The 15,559-nt window shown below is 42.3% G+C and overlaps 1 protein-coding gene across 1 annotated transcript; it reads right to left on the bottom strand.

Moving 5' to 3' along the window:
- Window positions 1-457: 457 nt before the first annotated feature.
- On the bottom strand, window positions 458-14,415 carry LOC129847348 (growth arrest-specific protein 2-like). The gene is made up of 2 exons (XM_055915117.1): window positions 14,204-14,415; window positions 458-2,440 (listed from the first exon to the last, which is right to left on the bottom strand). Exons 1-2 carry the CDS (start codon window positions 14,324-14,326, stop codon window positions 2,231-2,233), a joined length of 333 nt encoding a protein of 110 aa, XP_055771092.1. The 5' UTR covers window positions 14,327-14,415; the 3' UTR covers window positions 458-2,230.
- Window positions 14,416-15,559: the final 1,144 nt, after the last annotated feature.

Raw genomic sequence — 15,559 nt, 5'->3', positions numbered from 1 at the left:
GCACAGCACTATAGGCTAGAGTGTGTAAAATATACGATTTGTTCTGTGACTGAATAACATTGATGAAGGATAACGACTCCAATTTCTATGCTGTTGTAAAACAGGTTATTTTGTAAATGCGAATAAAAGAGGATTAGATTTGATTGGAGGTTGCTCTGACGGTTGGTTGAATGTCATGTTATAACATGTCTGTTAGTGTGGTTTCGCAAGGCTTCTTGGAACAAGCCAGTGCCAGCCATCACGTTGTAGTTGTGGATGGCCATTTTCAGTACTGTAACATACCAGTAGGTGTCAGTAAAGTAGCAATCAACACGAGTCTTGTCCACCAGCCAGCTCTCTTGCAATTTGCCAGGGGATGAGGTTGAATGGACACAAATCTACGTTATCGTAGACAGACCATACAATACATGTTATCTGGATCAGTCCTATTGCCATTCACAAGAATCAAAAAGAAATATTCTACATTTGATTGTCTCTTTAATCCTCGGAAATAATCTTCTCACAATAATGATGTTAATAGCGTTCCTTAACAAATGATCAAAAGCTTTTAACTTCAAAACAGGAGAGCAGAACTAGCTCGTGAAAAAAAAGAGAATCACTCTTAACAGACATTACAGAGAAATCCATAATCAGCACCATAATAAACACATCCTACAGCTGTTCATATTAGTCAGGACTTTTAACATAATAAAGTAGCACTATTTCAAACATATTTTAAATGTTGACTTCCATTAGATTGAATGGTGGAACCCTTTGGTCTTTAAAGCCAAAAGCTCAAGCCAGAGACAAGTCCCTGGGCATGGTAACCAGTAAGCCTGTACTGTGACTGATTGTGTGATTACATGAATACATTTAAAAATATATTGTTTTAGCCATGATTATCTTCCCTTGTGTGGTGTAGCTGCATATTTAGAAAACAAGGAAAGGAAAAACGCCATGATTGGTGGAACCGTAGGAGGAACATGATTGGTGGAACCGTAGGAGGAACATGATTAGTGGAACCGTAGGAAGAACATGATTGGTGGAACCGTAGGAGGAACATGATTGGTGGAACATGTCCAGATTCAGATTTACCAGTATCCAATCACTATTCAGAATATATCAATTATTACAGAAGTCATACTATACTTTCACACTATTAAATGAATGAATGACAAAAGTCAAACAAAATACACACAAGGTAACATTAGAAAACATGCTTTTAGAACCAAATATACCAGCCTCAATCCCCGACTAAAAATGATTGTCAAAATGATTGCATAGATTATTCTCAAAGGCTAGAAATCCAAATCAAACCGTCACCGTGACGCTAGTTTGCCGTGACCGCTAGGACAGGAGATATATACCTGCTGGCCACTGTCTATTCTGTAGCTCAGGTGGGCCGGCTGTGGCTTACATCAACTAGAAGACATACTGTACAAGCAACTGGTTGGAATCTGGTTGGAATGACAGTGTCAACTGGCTTTGCCCTGTGTCACTGTCATTTCAATCAGTTTTGCTAGTTGGGAAAGGCAAGAGGTCATTTCCTCAGGTCCTCATGAATGTCTTTACTTCTTGTTGCGGTAGTAGGCGGCCATCTTTACTTCTTGTTGTGGTAGTAGGCGGCCATCTTTACTTCTTGTTGTGGTAGTAGGTGGCCATCTTTACTTCTTGTTGTGGTAGTAGGCGGCCATCTTTACTTCTTGTTGCGGTAGTAGGCGGCCATCTTTACTTCTTGTTGTGGTAGTAGGCCATCACCATCCTCGCCTTGCTCAAACTGATCCCCTTGGTTGAAGCGCCAGTTGACTTCTTGCTGCGGTAGTAGGTAGCCATCTTTACTTCTTGTTGTGGTAGTAGGCGACCATCTTTACTTCTTGCTGCGGTAGTAGGCGGCCATCTTTACTTCTTGTTGTGGTAGTAGGCGGCCTTCTTTACTTCGTGCTGTGGTAGTGTGCGGCCATCTTTACTTCTTGTTGTGGTAGTAGGCGGCCATCTTTACTTCTTGCTGCGGTAGTAGGCGGCCATCTTTACTTCTTGCTGCGGTAGTAGGCGGCCATCTTTACTTCTTGTTGTGGTAGTAGGCGGCCATCTTTACTTCGTGCTGCGGTAGTGTGCGGCCATCTTTACTTCTTGTTGTGGTAGTTGGCGGCCATCTTTACTTCTTGTTGTGGTAGTAGGCGGCCATCTTTACTTCTTGCTGCGGTAGTAGGCGGCCATCTTTACTTCTTGTTGTGTTAGTAGGCGGCCATCTTTACTTCTTGCTGCGGTAGTGTGCGGCCACCACCAAGTAGCTGTCTGGGGTGAGGTCCTTGGTGTTGGGTGACTTGGGGGACATGGGAAAGGTCTTCCCCTCCACTCTGGAGATCTGGAGCATCCGACATGGGTCGTGTTTCAACAGGTAGCTCTCAAAGGTCTCCCAGCCTCCTCCCACACGCACCATCACATGCTTGTTGTGTAGCATCTAGGAGAACAAGAAGAAGAAGATTACTATATTGTCCAGTCAGTGTTCACAAACGTTCAAAAAAAAACTCTGGGAAAATCTTTAGCTGACAACGATATTATTTCATGGTGTAGTACAAAGGGGCTATTCAAATCCCAGCCTGGAGGTCCAGAGTACTGCTGGTGTTCTGTTCCACCTGATAATTCATCGCACTGACCCGATGTCCCAGGACTAAATCAGACCTTGATTAGAGGGGGAAGAATGAAAATCACAATGGAAATGTCTTTGAGATGCAGATTTTAATTTGCCTAGTGTAGTAGATGGACATCTCTAGTAATTCAAAGCTAATACAATGGCTTTGTTTGATTCCCTTTTCACTAATAAATGACTCCAAAACTAAAAATTCATGTGCTGTGGTTTAACCAAGAAATTGTAATGATGTGGGTTGCATTGTATATAGCAATATTCTGTTAATTTCCTTCACACCTTTTAAATTACAACAACTCTCCTGTCTGCCACCTGCTACCTTCTGTAACGTGGTACTACTGTAAACACTACTCCTGCCTGCTACCTTCTGTAACGTGGTACTACTGTAAACACTACTCCTGCCTGCTACCTTCTGTAACGTGGTACTACTGTAAACACTACTCCTGCCTGCTACCTTCTGTAACGTGGTACTACTGTAAACACTACTCCTGCCTGCTACCTTCTGTAACGTGGTACTACTGTAAACACTACTCCTGCCTGCTACCTTCTGTAACGTGGTACTACTGTAAACACTACTCCTGCCTGCTACCTTCTGTAACGTGGTACTACTGTAAACACTACTCCTGCCTGCTACCTTCTGTAACGTGGTACTACTGTAAACACTACTCCTGTCTGCTACCTTCTGTAACGTGGTACTACTGTAAACACTACTCCTGCCTGCTACCTTCTGTAACGTGGTACTACTGTAAACACTACTCCTGCCTGCTACCTTCTGTAACGTGGTACTACTGTAAACACTACTCCTGCCTGCTACCTTCTGTAACGTGGTACTACTGTAAACACTACTCCTGCCTGCTACCTTCTGTAACGTGGTACTACTGTAAACACTACTCCTGCCTGCTACCTTCTGTAACGTGGTACTACTGTAAACACTACTCCTGCCTGCTACCTTCTGTAACGTGGTACTACTGTAAACACTACTCCTGTCTGCTACCTTCTGTAACGTGGTACTACTGTAAACACTACTCCTGCCTGCTACCTTCTGTAACGTGGTACTACTGTAAACACTACTCCTGCCTGCTACCTGCTACCGTCTAACATGGTACTCCTGTACGTTTCCTGGGTTGGTTACCGTGGCAACATCTACACCACACAAATAAATAGCGGGACAGAGAAATAAAAAGGGTGCCATTGCCATATCCACAATACGTTGTGATTCCATTAAACTACATAGCTATTCTGCCATTATCAATCCTATTAAATACATGATAAACAAAAGGAGATCACATTTACAGTAGAATGTCTTTAGAGCACAATCAATCCAAGCAGGAATGAGTGCCTGCAGAAAGCCCCATTTGACAGACAGTGACTTCCTGAATGGAAGTAGCAAGTTAGATTGTGTGTCCCATAGAATTACATATATCATTTAATAGGATATCTGTGGTATGTGGTATGGCCTGTCCTCTTCTATTCTCTCTCTCTCGCTCTCTCTCTCGCTCTCTCTCTCGCTCTCTCAACATCAAACATTTATAAGCCTCTTTAACAGAATCAATCAACAGGCCATTGGCGGGACACTCGTTCCATGAATGTGTGCCCCCTCAGGCATTGTGACTAGGGACATTATGGGCTTTTGACACAGAGGCCTTTTCAATCATGTCTCTATGGTGCTGGCAGACCGCGGCTAGGCCTGTATCCAGGAGAGAGAGAGGAGCCTGGGTGTGAACAGGTGTCCTGGTGGCCGGTTAGCTAGCTAGCGAGCGAGCGAGAGAGAAAGAGAGAGAGAGAGATAATAATGTATTCAAAAAACTGAAATACCTTATTTACATAAGTATTCAGACACTTTGCTATGAGACTTGAAATTGAGCTCAGGGGCATCCTGTTTCCATTGATCATCCATGAGATGTTTCATCAACTTGATTAGAGTCCACCTGTGGTCAATTGACATGATTTGGAAAGGTACACACCTGTCTATATAAGGTCCCCCAACTAACAGTGTATGTCACAGCAAAAACCATGAGGTTGAAGGCAGGATTGTGGCGAAAGCACAGATCTGGGGAAGGGTACCAAAAAATGTCTGCAGCATTGAAGGTTCCCAAGAACACAGTGGCCTCCATCATTCTTAAATGGAAGAAGTTTGGAACCACCAAGACTCTTCCTATAGCTGGCCACCCAGCCAAACTGAGAAATCGGGGGAGAAGGGCGTTGGTCAAGGAGGTGGCCAAGAACCCGATGGTCACTCTGACAGAGCTATAGTTCCTCTGTGGAAATGGGAGAACCTTCCAGAAGGACAACAGTCTCTGCAGCACTCCACCAATCAGGCCCTTATGGTAGAGTGGCCAGACGGAAGCCACTCCTCAGTAAAAGGTACGACAGCCCACTTGGAGTTTGCCAAAAGGCACCTAAAGACTCCCAGACCATGAGAAACAAGGTTCTCTGGAGAGACCTGAAAATAGCTGTGCAACAACACTCCCCATCCAACCTGACAGAGCTTGAGAAGATCTGCAGAAAAGAATGGGAGAAACTCCCCAAATACAGGTGTGCCAAGCTTGTCGCGTCATACCCAAGAAGACTCAAGGCTGTAATCGCTGCCAAAGGTGCTTCAACAAAGTACTGAGTAAAGGGTCTGAATACTTATGTAAATGTGATATTTCAGTTTTTTGGGGGGATAAAGTAGCAAAAATATCTAAACCTGTTTTGCTTTGTCATTATGGGGTATTGTGACGTCATTAAGGGGTATTGTGACGTCATTATGGGGTATTGTGACGTCATAATGGGGCATTGTGTGTAGATTGAGGGGAAAAAACGATGTAATCCATTTTTAGAATGAGGCTGTAACGTAACGAAATGTGGAAAAAGTCAAGGGGTCTGAATACTTTCCGAAGGCACTGTACTTTTTACTCCATACATTTCCCCTGACACCCAAAAGTAGTCATTACATTTTAAATGCTTAGCAGGGCAGAATTATGTTTTGAAATTCACACATTTATCAAGAGAACATCCCTGATCATCCATTCTGCCTCGATCTGGCAGACTCACGAAAGAAAAATGATTTGTTTGTAAATTATGTCCGAGTGTGGAGTGTGCCCCTGGCTATCCACATTTTTTTTTAAATATAATAATTGTGCTGTCTGGATTGCTTAATATAAGTAATTTTAAATGATTTATACTTTTACTTTTGATACTTAAAGGTGTACTATGTAGAAATCACACCACCATTTCCTGGTTGCTAATATTCTAATAGTTTGCCTAATTTCAGTTTATGTGACAAAACAAACAAGTATAGTGTAGAGAATCAATGTACAATCTAAAACCGCTTTGAAATATACATTCCATAAACAAAAAATATTAATATTGTATTTTCAACTGTTTGAAGTACAAAACCGAAAGTAAAATATACAGAAACGTAACGTAAGAACAGGAAGCATAGAAATAGCACACATAGAACAGATCTACCGCTTCTTAGACTTCCTTTCAATTGTGAATGACACATCTAGAAATCACATTTCTATGTGAATTTGGTGGGTCGCCCAAAAAAGTTACATATTGTAGCTTTAAATAGATTTTAGCAATTACATTTACTTTTGATACTTAATATAAGTAACATTATAGCTTTAATTTATATTTAAAACCCAAATACTTTAGACTTTTACTCAAGTAGTATTTTACTGGGTGACACCTTGACTTGAGTCATTTTCAAATCAAGGTACCTTTACTTTTACTCAAGTATGATAATTGGAGTACTCTTTCCACCTCCATTTTGCTAGTTGAGAACCAGAGTGAGATGGAGGTTCACACCTTACAGGCAGCCCATGTAGAGAGCATGTACAGCCCATGTAGAGCCCATGTACAGCCCATGTACAGCCCATGTAGAGAGCACACAGCAACAGACGTGTCATTTCATCCAACACTCTAGAGTCCAACAAGCTCATTATTGGAATTGAACAGTCATTGGACAAAGAAGAATCAAGACTCGCCTTTAGTTGTGACTTGTCCTTGGTTGTTCAGCAACCCTCATGGATGGTTGAAAGAAACGTCTATCGTACAAAAGATGTCTGAGTTCCCCCTCTCTGTATGGTAGAAAATCTTTTCTTAAAGATATCTACTTGACAGCAGAGGGCACTATCAGAACAAAATGTTTATTTTAGACCCTGAACACTGGTCCATGTACGTTAAAACCAGGCTAACATACAACCTTTCTCTTATTCTGCATTTGTGATCCTCAAAGAGCTATCCATCCAGAAATGGTGATACTGTGTGCTACCAGCAGGGGTCCTTCTAGAGCGCATTGTCAGCCCTTGTTGACCTACAGTCCAGATCCTCCTTCAACAGCATTTTAAGACATGTGAATCCTGGTTGTAAATCCAAGATCCCAAGAGCACCAAATGCTACTTCACCAATCTGTACTTGTCAATAGACTTCATTCTTGCAAGGCATTTTTTTTTTGCAAGGTCTGTTTGAGTTAGGGGTGGCAGGTAGCTTAGTGGTTAGAGGGTTGGGCCAGTTACCGAAAGGTTGCTGGATCGAATCCCCGAGCTGACAAGGTAAATATCTGTCATTCTGCCCCTGAACAAGACAGTTCCTAGGCTGTTATTGTAAATAAGAATTTGTTCTTTAACTGACTTGCCTTAGTTAAATCAAATAAATAAATAGAACGTTACAGTATACAGTAAGATATTTTGACATAAGAACATTTATATTTTATGTAAACGAGGAAACAATTAATAATAAATACAAATTAGGGCAATAGCTCATTGGCAACAATAACTGCATATGTATTATCGTAAAGTATCTTTGTGTTTTAGAAAAGGGCTATTCCAATCCTATGTATTATTTATCAAGCCTGTTGATCCTGAGGGCTCTCTTTTCCCCCGAACCCCATCAACCCTGGCTGGCCCATAGAGGTAGAAAGAGGAGTCTAGATGGATATAAACCATTTTTCTTTTTAAGCATGTGTCACAGCTCCTCCTCTGCCGTGCAGGGGGTGGTTCCTCCTGCAGGCAGAGGAGGGTCGTTAAGTGATTGGAGCCACCTGGGCTCAGGGTATAAAGCTGTCACTAATCACTCTTGCTCTCTCTCTCTCTGCTCCTCCAGGTATGCTCATGATTTGTTTGTTCCTTTTTAGTTTTGCATAGTTTTCACTCAGTCATGTTCACACACACATATTCATGCACCCATGCACTTTACATACACCTTACATTATGATACATCCACACCTCATTCCTATTTCTTAGTTTAAGTTAGTAGTTGGTTTAATAATAAAGAACACTTTTGAATTGGCCTATACCTGTTGTTCGTGTCCTCTCATTTGTCACAGGCTATGAGCCGGCTTGTGACAAGTGGGGGCTCATCCGGGATAGTAGTTAACTTGGGTTAGTTTAGTTCAGATTGACAATTTTTTTTGTTTGAGTGGATGTTTTTGTTGGGCCAATTTTGTTGAAGAGAGCGTTGAGAGCCATGTGTTCTTTTGGTTCAGTTAGCTTGGTAGCTAAGCAATTCACTCTGTTTTTTTCTGGGTTTTGTTCAGGTGGGAGTCCTCTCCTGTTCAGGCATATCAGCGAGTGTCAATAGGAGGCTTGTGGTGTTTTTGTTTTAGGTGGCAGTGAACGTGGGTAGAGCATCCCTTTCCCTTTTCCCCTACATCGGCTCGGGAGCACCTCCGTGGTTATGGGAGGGCCGCCAGTTTCTGGTTGTCTTTTCCACTCCACTGGTTTTGTGTGCATAAAACCCCACCACATGTGACTGCACGAAGACCAGGGCCAGTTAGTTAGTAGTTTTTGGAGGATAGTGGGGTGTGGCTCCTGTCCTTGAACCCAGATTGACAGCAGGTGAGTTGTGTTTTTTTTGAGCATTTGTAATAGTTGTATTGGTTGAGGAAAATGTCTTCCATTTTGAGTAGTTTTGTTCAAGCTCCTTCAGAGGTAGCCTTAGAGTTGTGTACTAAGGAGCAGTTAATTGAAATTGCTGAACATTATCAGATTGAGATTGTTGATAAAAAAATTAAAGAGACTGTTAAAACTAGCTTAAAGCAGGGTCTTAGGGAAATGGGTGTTTTTGGCGGTCAGTCTGCTAGTAGTGAGGGTGCAAGTTTTCAGGCTAGCCCTTCATTAACTTTTGAGCAGCAGAGGGAACTGTTGCAAATGCAAAGGCAAATGCAATTAGAGCAAATGCAAATGCAATTAGAGATAGAGCGATTGAGAAATGCTAATAGACCGGAAAGACTACCACAGTTTGATGTTTCACAGAATCTTCATTTGTTGCCTAAATTTGATGAGTCAGATCCAGACACATACTTTACTTTATTTGAGCGTATTGCGGAAGCTAGAGCTTGGTCAGATTTGGACATGACTACGTTGTTGCAATGTGTACTTACAGGTAAAGCACGTGAGGCTTTTGCAGCACTGAGTGTAGCTGACAGTAAAGTTTATGCTAAAGTTAAATCAGCAGTTCTGAAGGTCTACGAGCTTGTGCCAGAGGCATATCGTCAACGTTTTCGTTACAGGAAAAAGTTAGATTCACAAACCTATTCTGAGTTTGTTTGTGATTTGACTTCTGCATTTAATCGTTGGTGTACAGCTTCTGAAGTTAGTACTTTTGAGGGTCTGTCTAATTTGATTGTGTTAGAACAGTTCAAAAATTCTGTTCCTGACCAGGTTGCTACATACATGAATGAACGTAAAGTTAAGTCTCCAAGTGATGCAGCAATCCTTGCAGATGAGTACAGGCTAACACATAAAAGCCATTTTGAGTCAAACAGTGACATGTACCATAAAAATAACTTTACTCCTAGGAATCGGAGGTCACCTTTTTTTGGAGATTTTTTCAAAAGGCCTCGGCAGAAGTTTGGGTCTGGAAGATTTAAAGCACCGGTTAATGCTAATACCTGTCGCTACTGCTTAGTTGAAGGACATTGGAAGAAAAATTGTCCTCTGCTTAAATCAAAACAGTCAGTTCAAGTTAAACCTGCTGTGATGGCAAGTCCTGTTACAGCCTCTGACCACCAGGGTGAGCTGTGTCAGCCAGTAGTTGAGTTTGATTCTCAGTTTTCCCGCTGTGATTTTTCAGCCTTTATTTCAGATGGTGTAGTGTCCCTGGTAGATGGCAACCAGAATGTTAAAATCAAGATCCTAAGAGACACTGGAGCTTTAGATTCTTTTATTCTGGAATCTGTTTTGCCGTTCTCTAAAGAGTCTGATACTGGCCGTTGTGTAATGGTATGTGGTATGGGTTTAGTTCCATTCTCTTGTCCTTTACATGAAGTTACCCTAAAATGTGGTCTGGTAGAGGGTGATGTAGATGTTGGGGTTAGACCTCAGTTGCCAGTAGAGGGAGTGCACATGATTTTGGGGAATGACTTGGCAGGTAGTAAGGTGTGGGCAGATGGCAAATTAAACATCTGTAAGAAGCAACCTTCAGTGTCCCCTGCAAGGGAATCTCCGGATCAGAACTGTGTGTCTCCTGAGGTATTTACAGTTTGTGCGGTTACCCGCGCAGCCTCTCGTAAGAAGATTGAGAGTAAGCCAGAAAGTCTTGAGTTGCCAGTCAAACTCCAGACAGAACAGTTGACTAGTTCTAGAGATTCATTGATGGCTGAGCAAAAAGCCGATATTACTTTGGCTGATCTGTTTGATAAAGTGGTTCCTGATTCAGTGGTGAGGAATAGTGCTCAGTGTTATTTTCTTCTTGATGGGCTGTTGGTCAGGAAATGGGTTCCACACTATGATCAGGGTCTAGGAGAACCAGTCTTTCAAATAGTTGTACCTACTACTTTGCGAAATAAAGTGTTGCAAACTTCACATGGTGATGTGGCAGGTCATATGGGTGTTCGTAAAACGTATGATCGTATACTTCGTTATTTTTTCTGGCCACGTTTAAAGCGGGATGTATCTCAGTTTATTAAAACTTGTGATACGTGTCAGCGCACAAGCAAGCCAAATCAGGTTGTAAAGCCTGCACCGTTGTATCCAATACCAGCCGTAGGGCAACCTTTTGAGCATCTTATTATCGATTGTGTTGGGCCATTACCAAGGTCCAAGTCAGGTCATAGCTACTTATTAACTGTTATGTGTCAAGCAACCAGATATCCGGCAGCTTTTTCCTTGCGTACCATAACTTCAAAATCAGTAGTTAAAGCTTTAACTCAATTTATTTCAACATTTGGGATTCCAAAAACCATCCAGTCAGATCAGGGGTCTAACTTTACCTCTCATTTATTTGCTCAGGTTCTCAAACAGCTTAAAGTTAAACACAACAAGTCTACTGCGTTCCATGCCCAGAGCCAGGGAGTTTTGGAACGTTTTCATCAAACTTTAAAATCCTTGCTTCGTGCATATTGTACGGAACTGTCTGCCGACTGGGAGGAGGGGTTACCTTGGCTGTTACTAGCTGCTCGTGAAGTAGTGCAGGAAAGCACAGGGTTTAGCCCAAATGACTTAGTGTTTGGCCATAAGGTGCGTGGGCCTTTAGCAGTGTTGCAGGATGGTTGTTTGCCTGAGGAACCACCTCGGAACCTTATTGACTATGTAAATGGTTTTAGGTTGAAGTTGTATAGGACTGGTGAACTAGCGAAAGAAAAACTAAAATGTTCTCAACGGAAAATGAAACTGAAATATGACGGACAGGCTGAGCTGCGTGAGTTTAGTCCCGGTGATCGGGTACTTGCTCTTCTGCCTCTTGTAAGTTCACCTTTTCAGGCAAAATACTGTGGTCCTTTCACTGTGTTGCGTAAAGTGTCAGATTTGAACTATCTTATTGAAACCCCTAGTCATAGGAAGTCCTCTAAATTATGCCATGTGAACCTGTTAAAATGTTATCACTCCCGTGATCTAAGCAAAGTTGAAGGCACTCCAGCAGTGAGGTCAGTGTTGACTGCTGCCCCAGTCCCTGCATCTTGTGGCTTTAATTTAGTGGAGGGGGGAGAAGAGGAAGTTAAAGTTTCAGATGAGGTCTTACAAGGACGGTTGAAAAACTCCCAGACTTTGCAAAACCTTGGGGTTTTGGTAGATCATTTAGACTCTGAGAAACGTGATGAATTGGTAGCTCTTATTAGAAACTACCCTGTTTTGTTTTCTGACACTCCATCACAAACCCACTTAATTGAACATGATATAGACATCGGAGATGCTAAGCCTATCAAACACAGATTTTATCGTGTATCTGAGGAGAAGAGACTAAAACTGGAAACAGAGATGCAGTCTATGTTGGACACAGGTATTGATTTGGCAAAATGTGAGTTTGCCAAAGCTACAGTCACATACCTAGGCAAGGTTGTTGGTCAGGGATTTGTCTGTCCCGTAGAAGCCAAGGTTCAGGCTGTGAAGCAGTTCCCACAGCCCTCTACAAAGAAAGAACTGATGCGCTTCCTGGAAATGGCGGGGTACTACCGTGCTTTTTGTAAACTTTTCGGTAGTAGTGTCCCCACTGACCAATCTGTTGAAGGCCAAGGCTGAATTTATCTGGTCCACCCAGTGTCAAGAGGCATTTGATGCAGTTAAGACTCTTTTGTGTTTGGCACCTGTATTGGCAGCACCAAATTTTGGGAAACCTTTCAAATTGCAGGTAGACGCCAGTCAAATCGGTGCTGGGGCTGTGCTTCTCCAGGAGAATGACGACAAGGTTGAGTGTCCAGTCAGTTTCTTCTCCCGAAATTTTAATAAGTATCAGAAAAACTATTCTGTAATTGAAAAGGAGGCTTTAGGTCTCATTTGGGCTTTACAGCACTTCGAGGTCTATGTTGGTTCTGGTTTGACCCCTTTAACTGTGTTCACTGACCACAACCCACTGGTTTTTCTGAGGTCCCTGCAAAACCCCAACCAGCGCCTGATGCGTTGGGCTTTGTTCTTGCAACCATTCAACCTTGATATTAGGCACATTAAGGGTAAGGATAATATCATTGCTGATGCTCTGTCCCGTGCTCCTTTAACCTAGCTTGTATCTTTTCTCTGCTGACCCCTACGGGCTGTCTGCGCCTCTTTTCTCTTAAATTGCTCCCCAGGTACCAGGGCTGCTGAGTTTGAGGGGCGGACAGTCAGCTGGGGGACACGGGGCTACTGCTAGGAGCCGGGATTGGTATTTTTGTTGTTTATTTGTTTTTGGGAAATTTGAATTATTTTGAATATGTTGGAGGAAGTTGGGTTGAGGGTGGGACCCTCATTTTAAGGAGGGGGGTGTCACAGCTCCTCCTCTGCCGTGCAGGGGGTGGTTCCTCCTGCAGGCAGAGGAGGGTCGTTAAGTGATTGGAGCCACCTGGGCTCAGGGTATAAAGCTGTCACTAATCACTCTTGCTCTCTCTCTCTCTGCTCCTCCAGGTATGCTCATGATTTGTTTGTTCCTTTTTAGTTTTGCATAGTTTTCACTCAGTCATGTTCACACACACATATTCATGCACCCATGCACTTTACATACACCTTACATTATGATACATCCACACCTCATTCCTATTTCTTAGTTTAAGTTAGTAGTTGGTTTAATAATAAAGAACACTTTTGAATTGGCCTATACCTGTTGTTCGTGTCCTCTCATTTGTCACAGGCTATGAGCCGGCTTGTGACACATGGATAATACAAAGAGGAGTTCTCTTTCTATCTCTATGGGCCAGGACACAGACATAGTTGGAATAGCATCACCAGTAAATGAAGGCTCACAGCAGCAGAGGAGCTGCTACCAGCAGAGACAATGGACGTCTGTCATCCACACAGTCAGGCAGTCCAAATATCAACACACTGCAATGTGCACTGTGTGTGTGTGTGTGACTGTGTGTGTGTGACTGTGTGTGTGTGTGTGTGACTGTGTGTGTGTGTGTGTGTGTGTGACTGTGTGTGTGTGTGTGACTGTGTGTGTGTGACTGTGTGTGTGTGTGTGTGTGACTGTGTGTGTGTGACTGTGTGTGTGTGTGTGCGATTCAGTTCACATTGAGATGAGAAACATTATTGTTGTTAAACTGAAAACCTCATATAACTCCAACCTGGATATTTTTTTTTTAAATCCTGACAAAAGTGAAAGGTCAATAAACAACAAATTCCTGGTAAAAGTGGGTCAGCCAAAATCCAGACTCATAAAATTCAGACTCATCAAATCCAGACTCATAAAATTCAGACTCATCAAATCTCAGAACAAGAAGGAAAGAGTGGGTTTGCTATGAGGACAGAATTGGCTGTCATTAAACAGCCATCTGTAGTCATCAATGGTCTATGGGTCCCTGAGGACACTGAGGAGCAATGGACCTAAGTAAGTATTTCTGTAGCCGGGCATACAATCCGTATTCATATCTGCCGTATCAATATAATATTCACAGCAATATGAAACACCACAACCCCAGTGTAAATCACTTACAGTACAAGCCAGCCATGTGCAAAATTATTTACACCAGATTTCAACACTTCAGATTTGACCCCACCGAACCCAAAACATTCGGTCAAAGATATTTTGGCAGGCACAGTCCAAGCCCAATTTAAAGTCCAGCTGCTGTTAACTACGTGGCTGAGCCGTGTGCAACTAGAAAAATCATGTTACAAAAACAAGGTGTTTTTTTTGTGTCAGAGAAAGTGCGTTAAAAAGAAGACGAGGAGGTGGCACACACACCCGGATGAAGAGAATCTTCTCTCCGACGCGATAGCGGCCCTGAGCCTGTCTCTCCACACAGAACTTATTGGGACACTTGCAGGGAGGGTCCTCAAAGATATGCTTCACCTGAGACGCACACATGCACAAACAAACATCATTAGATTAGTCCGGAGGTCAATCCAACAACCCTCCACAAAATGCATGTTAATCCTCCTAAATTCCTGGTAATCCTCCTAAATTCCTGGTAATCCTCCTAAATTCCTGGTAAACCTCATAAATTCCTGGTAATCCTCCTAAATTCCTGGTAATCCTCCTAAATTCCTGGTAATCCTCCTACATTCCTGGTAATCCTCATAAATTCCTGGTAATCCTGATACATTCCTGGTAATCCTGATACATTCCTGGTAATCCTGATACATTCCTGGTAATCCTCCTAAATTCCTGGTAATCCTCCTAAATTCCTGGTAATTCTCCTAAATTCCTGGTAATTCTCATAAATTCCTGGTAATCCTCATAAATTCCTGGTAATTCTCATAAATTCCTGGTAATCCTCATACATTCCTGGTAATCCTCATACATTCCTGGTAATCCTCCTAAATTCCTGGTAATCCTCCTAAATTCCTGGTAATCCTCCTAAATTCCTGGTAATCCTCCTAAATTCCTGGTAATTCTCATAAATTCCTGGTAAACTTAATAAATTCCTGGTAATCAATCTGTAAATAACATGTAGTATTTGGTAGCATTGCCTTTGAATTGTTTAACTTGGGTCAAACGTTTTGGGTAGCCTTCCACAAGCTTCCCACAATAAGTTGGGTGAATTTTGGCCCATTCCCATTCAGAGCAGGTGTAACTGAGTCAGGTTTGTAGGCCTCCTTGCTCGCACACGCTTTTTCAGTTCTGCCCACAAATTTTCTATGGGATTGAGGTCAGGGCTTTGTGATGGCCACTCCAATACCTTGACTTTGTTTTCCTTAAGCCATTTTGCCACAACTTTGGAAGTATGCTTGGGGTCATTGTCCATTTGGAAGACCAATTTGCAGCAGGTAGCCTAGTGGTTAGAGCATTGGACTAGTAACCAAAAGGTTGAAAGATCAAATCCCTGAGCTGACAAGGTGAAAATCTGTCATTCTGCCCCTGAACAAGGCAGTTAACCCCCTGTTCCTAGGCCGTCATTTAAAATAAGAATTTGTTCTTAACTGACTTGCGTAGTTAAATAAAGGTAAAATAAATATGTGTTGACTATCTTTGACAGAGGAATGGGAACACTGATATCAATGAAAAAAAAAAAAATCAATAAAACTAAATTTTGTGACCAAGCTTTAACTTCCTGACTGATGTCTTGAGATGTTGCTTCAATATATTGACATAAATTTC

This window comes from Salvelinus fontinalis, unplaced genomic scaffold, assembly GCF_029448725.1.
Source record: "Salvelinus fontinalis isolate EN_2023a unplaced genomic scaffold, ASM2944872v1 scaffold_0790, whole genome shotgun sequence".
In the NCBI taxonomy this organism is placed as follows: Eukaryota; Metazoa; Chordata; class Actinopteri; order Salmoniformes; family Salmonidae; genus Salvelinus; species Salvelinus fontinalis.
This window is presented reverse-complemented; position numbering and strand designations above follow the sequence as displayed.

Bases quoted from the DNA above. Each gene is read 5' to 3' on its own strand.
- LOC129847348 (XM_055915117.1), bottom strand. From the start codon at position 14,326: ATGTGTGCGTCTCAGGTGAAGCATATCTTTGAGGACCCTCCCTGCAAG. The intron at 2,441-14,203 runs GTGTGTGTGCCA...TTGTTCTCCTAG, and splicing joins AGAAGATTCTCTTCATCCGG to ATGCTACACAACAAGCATGT.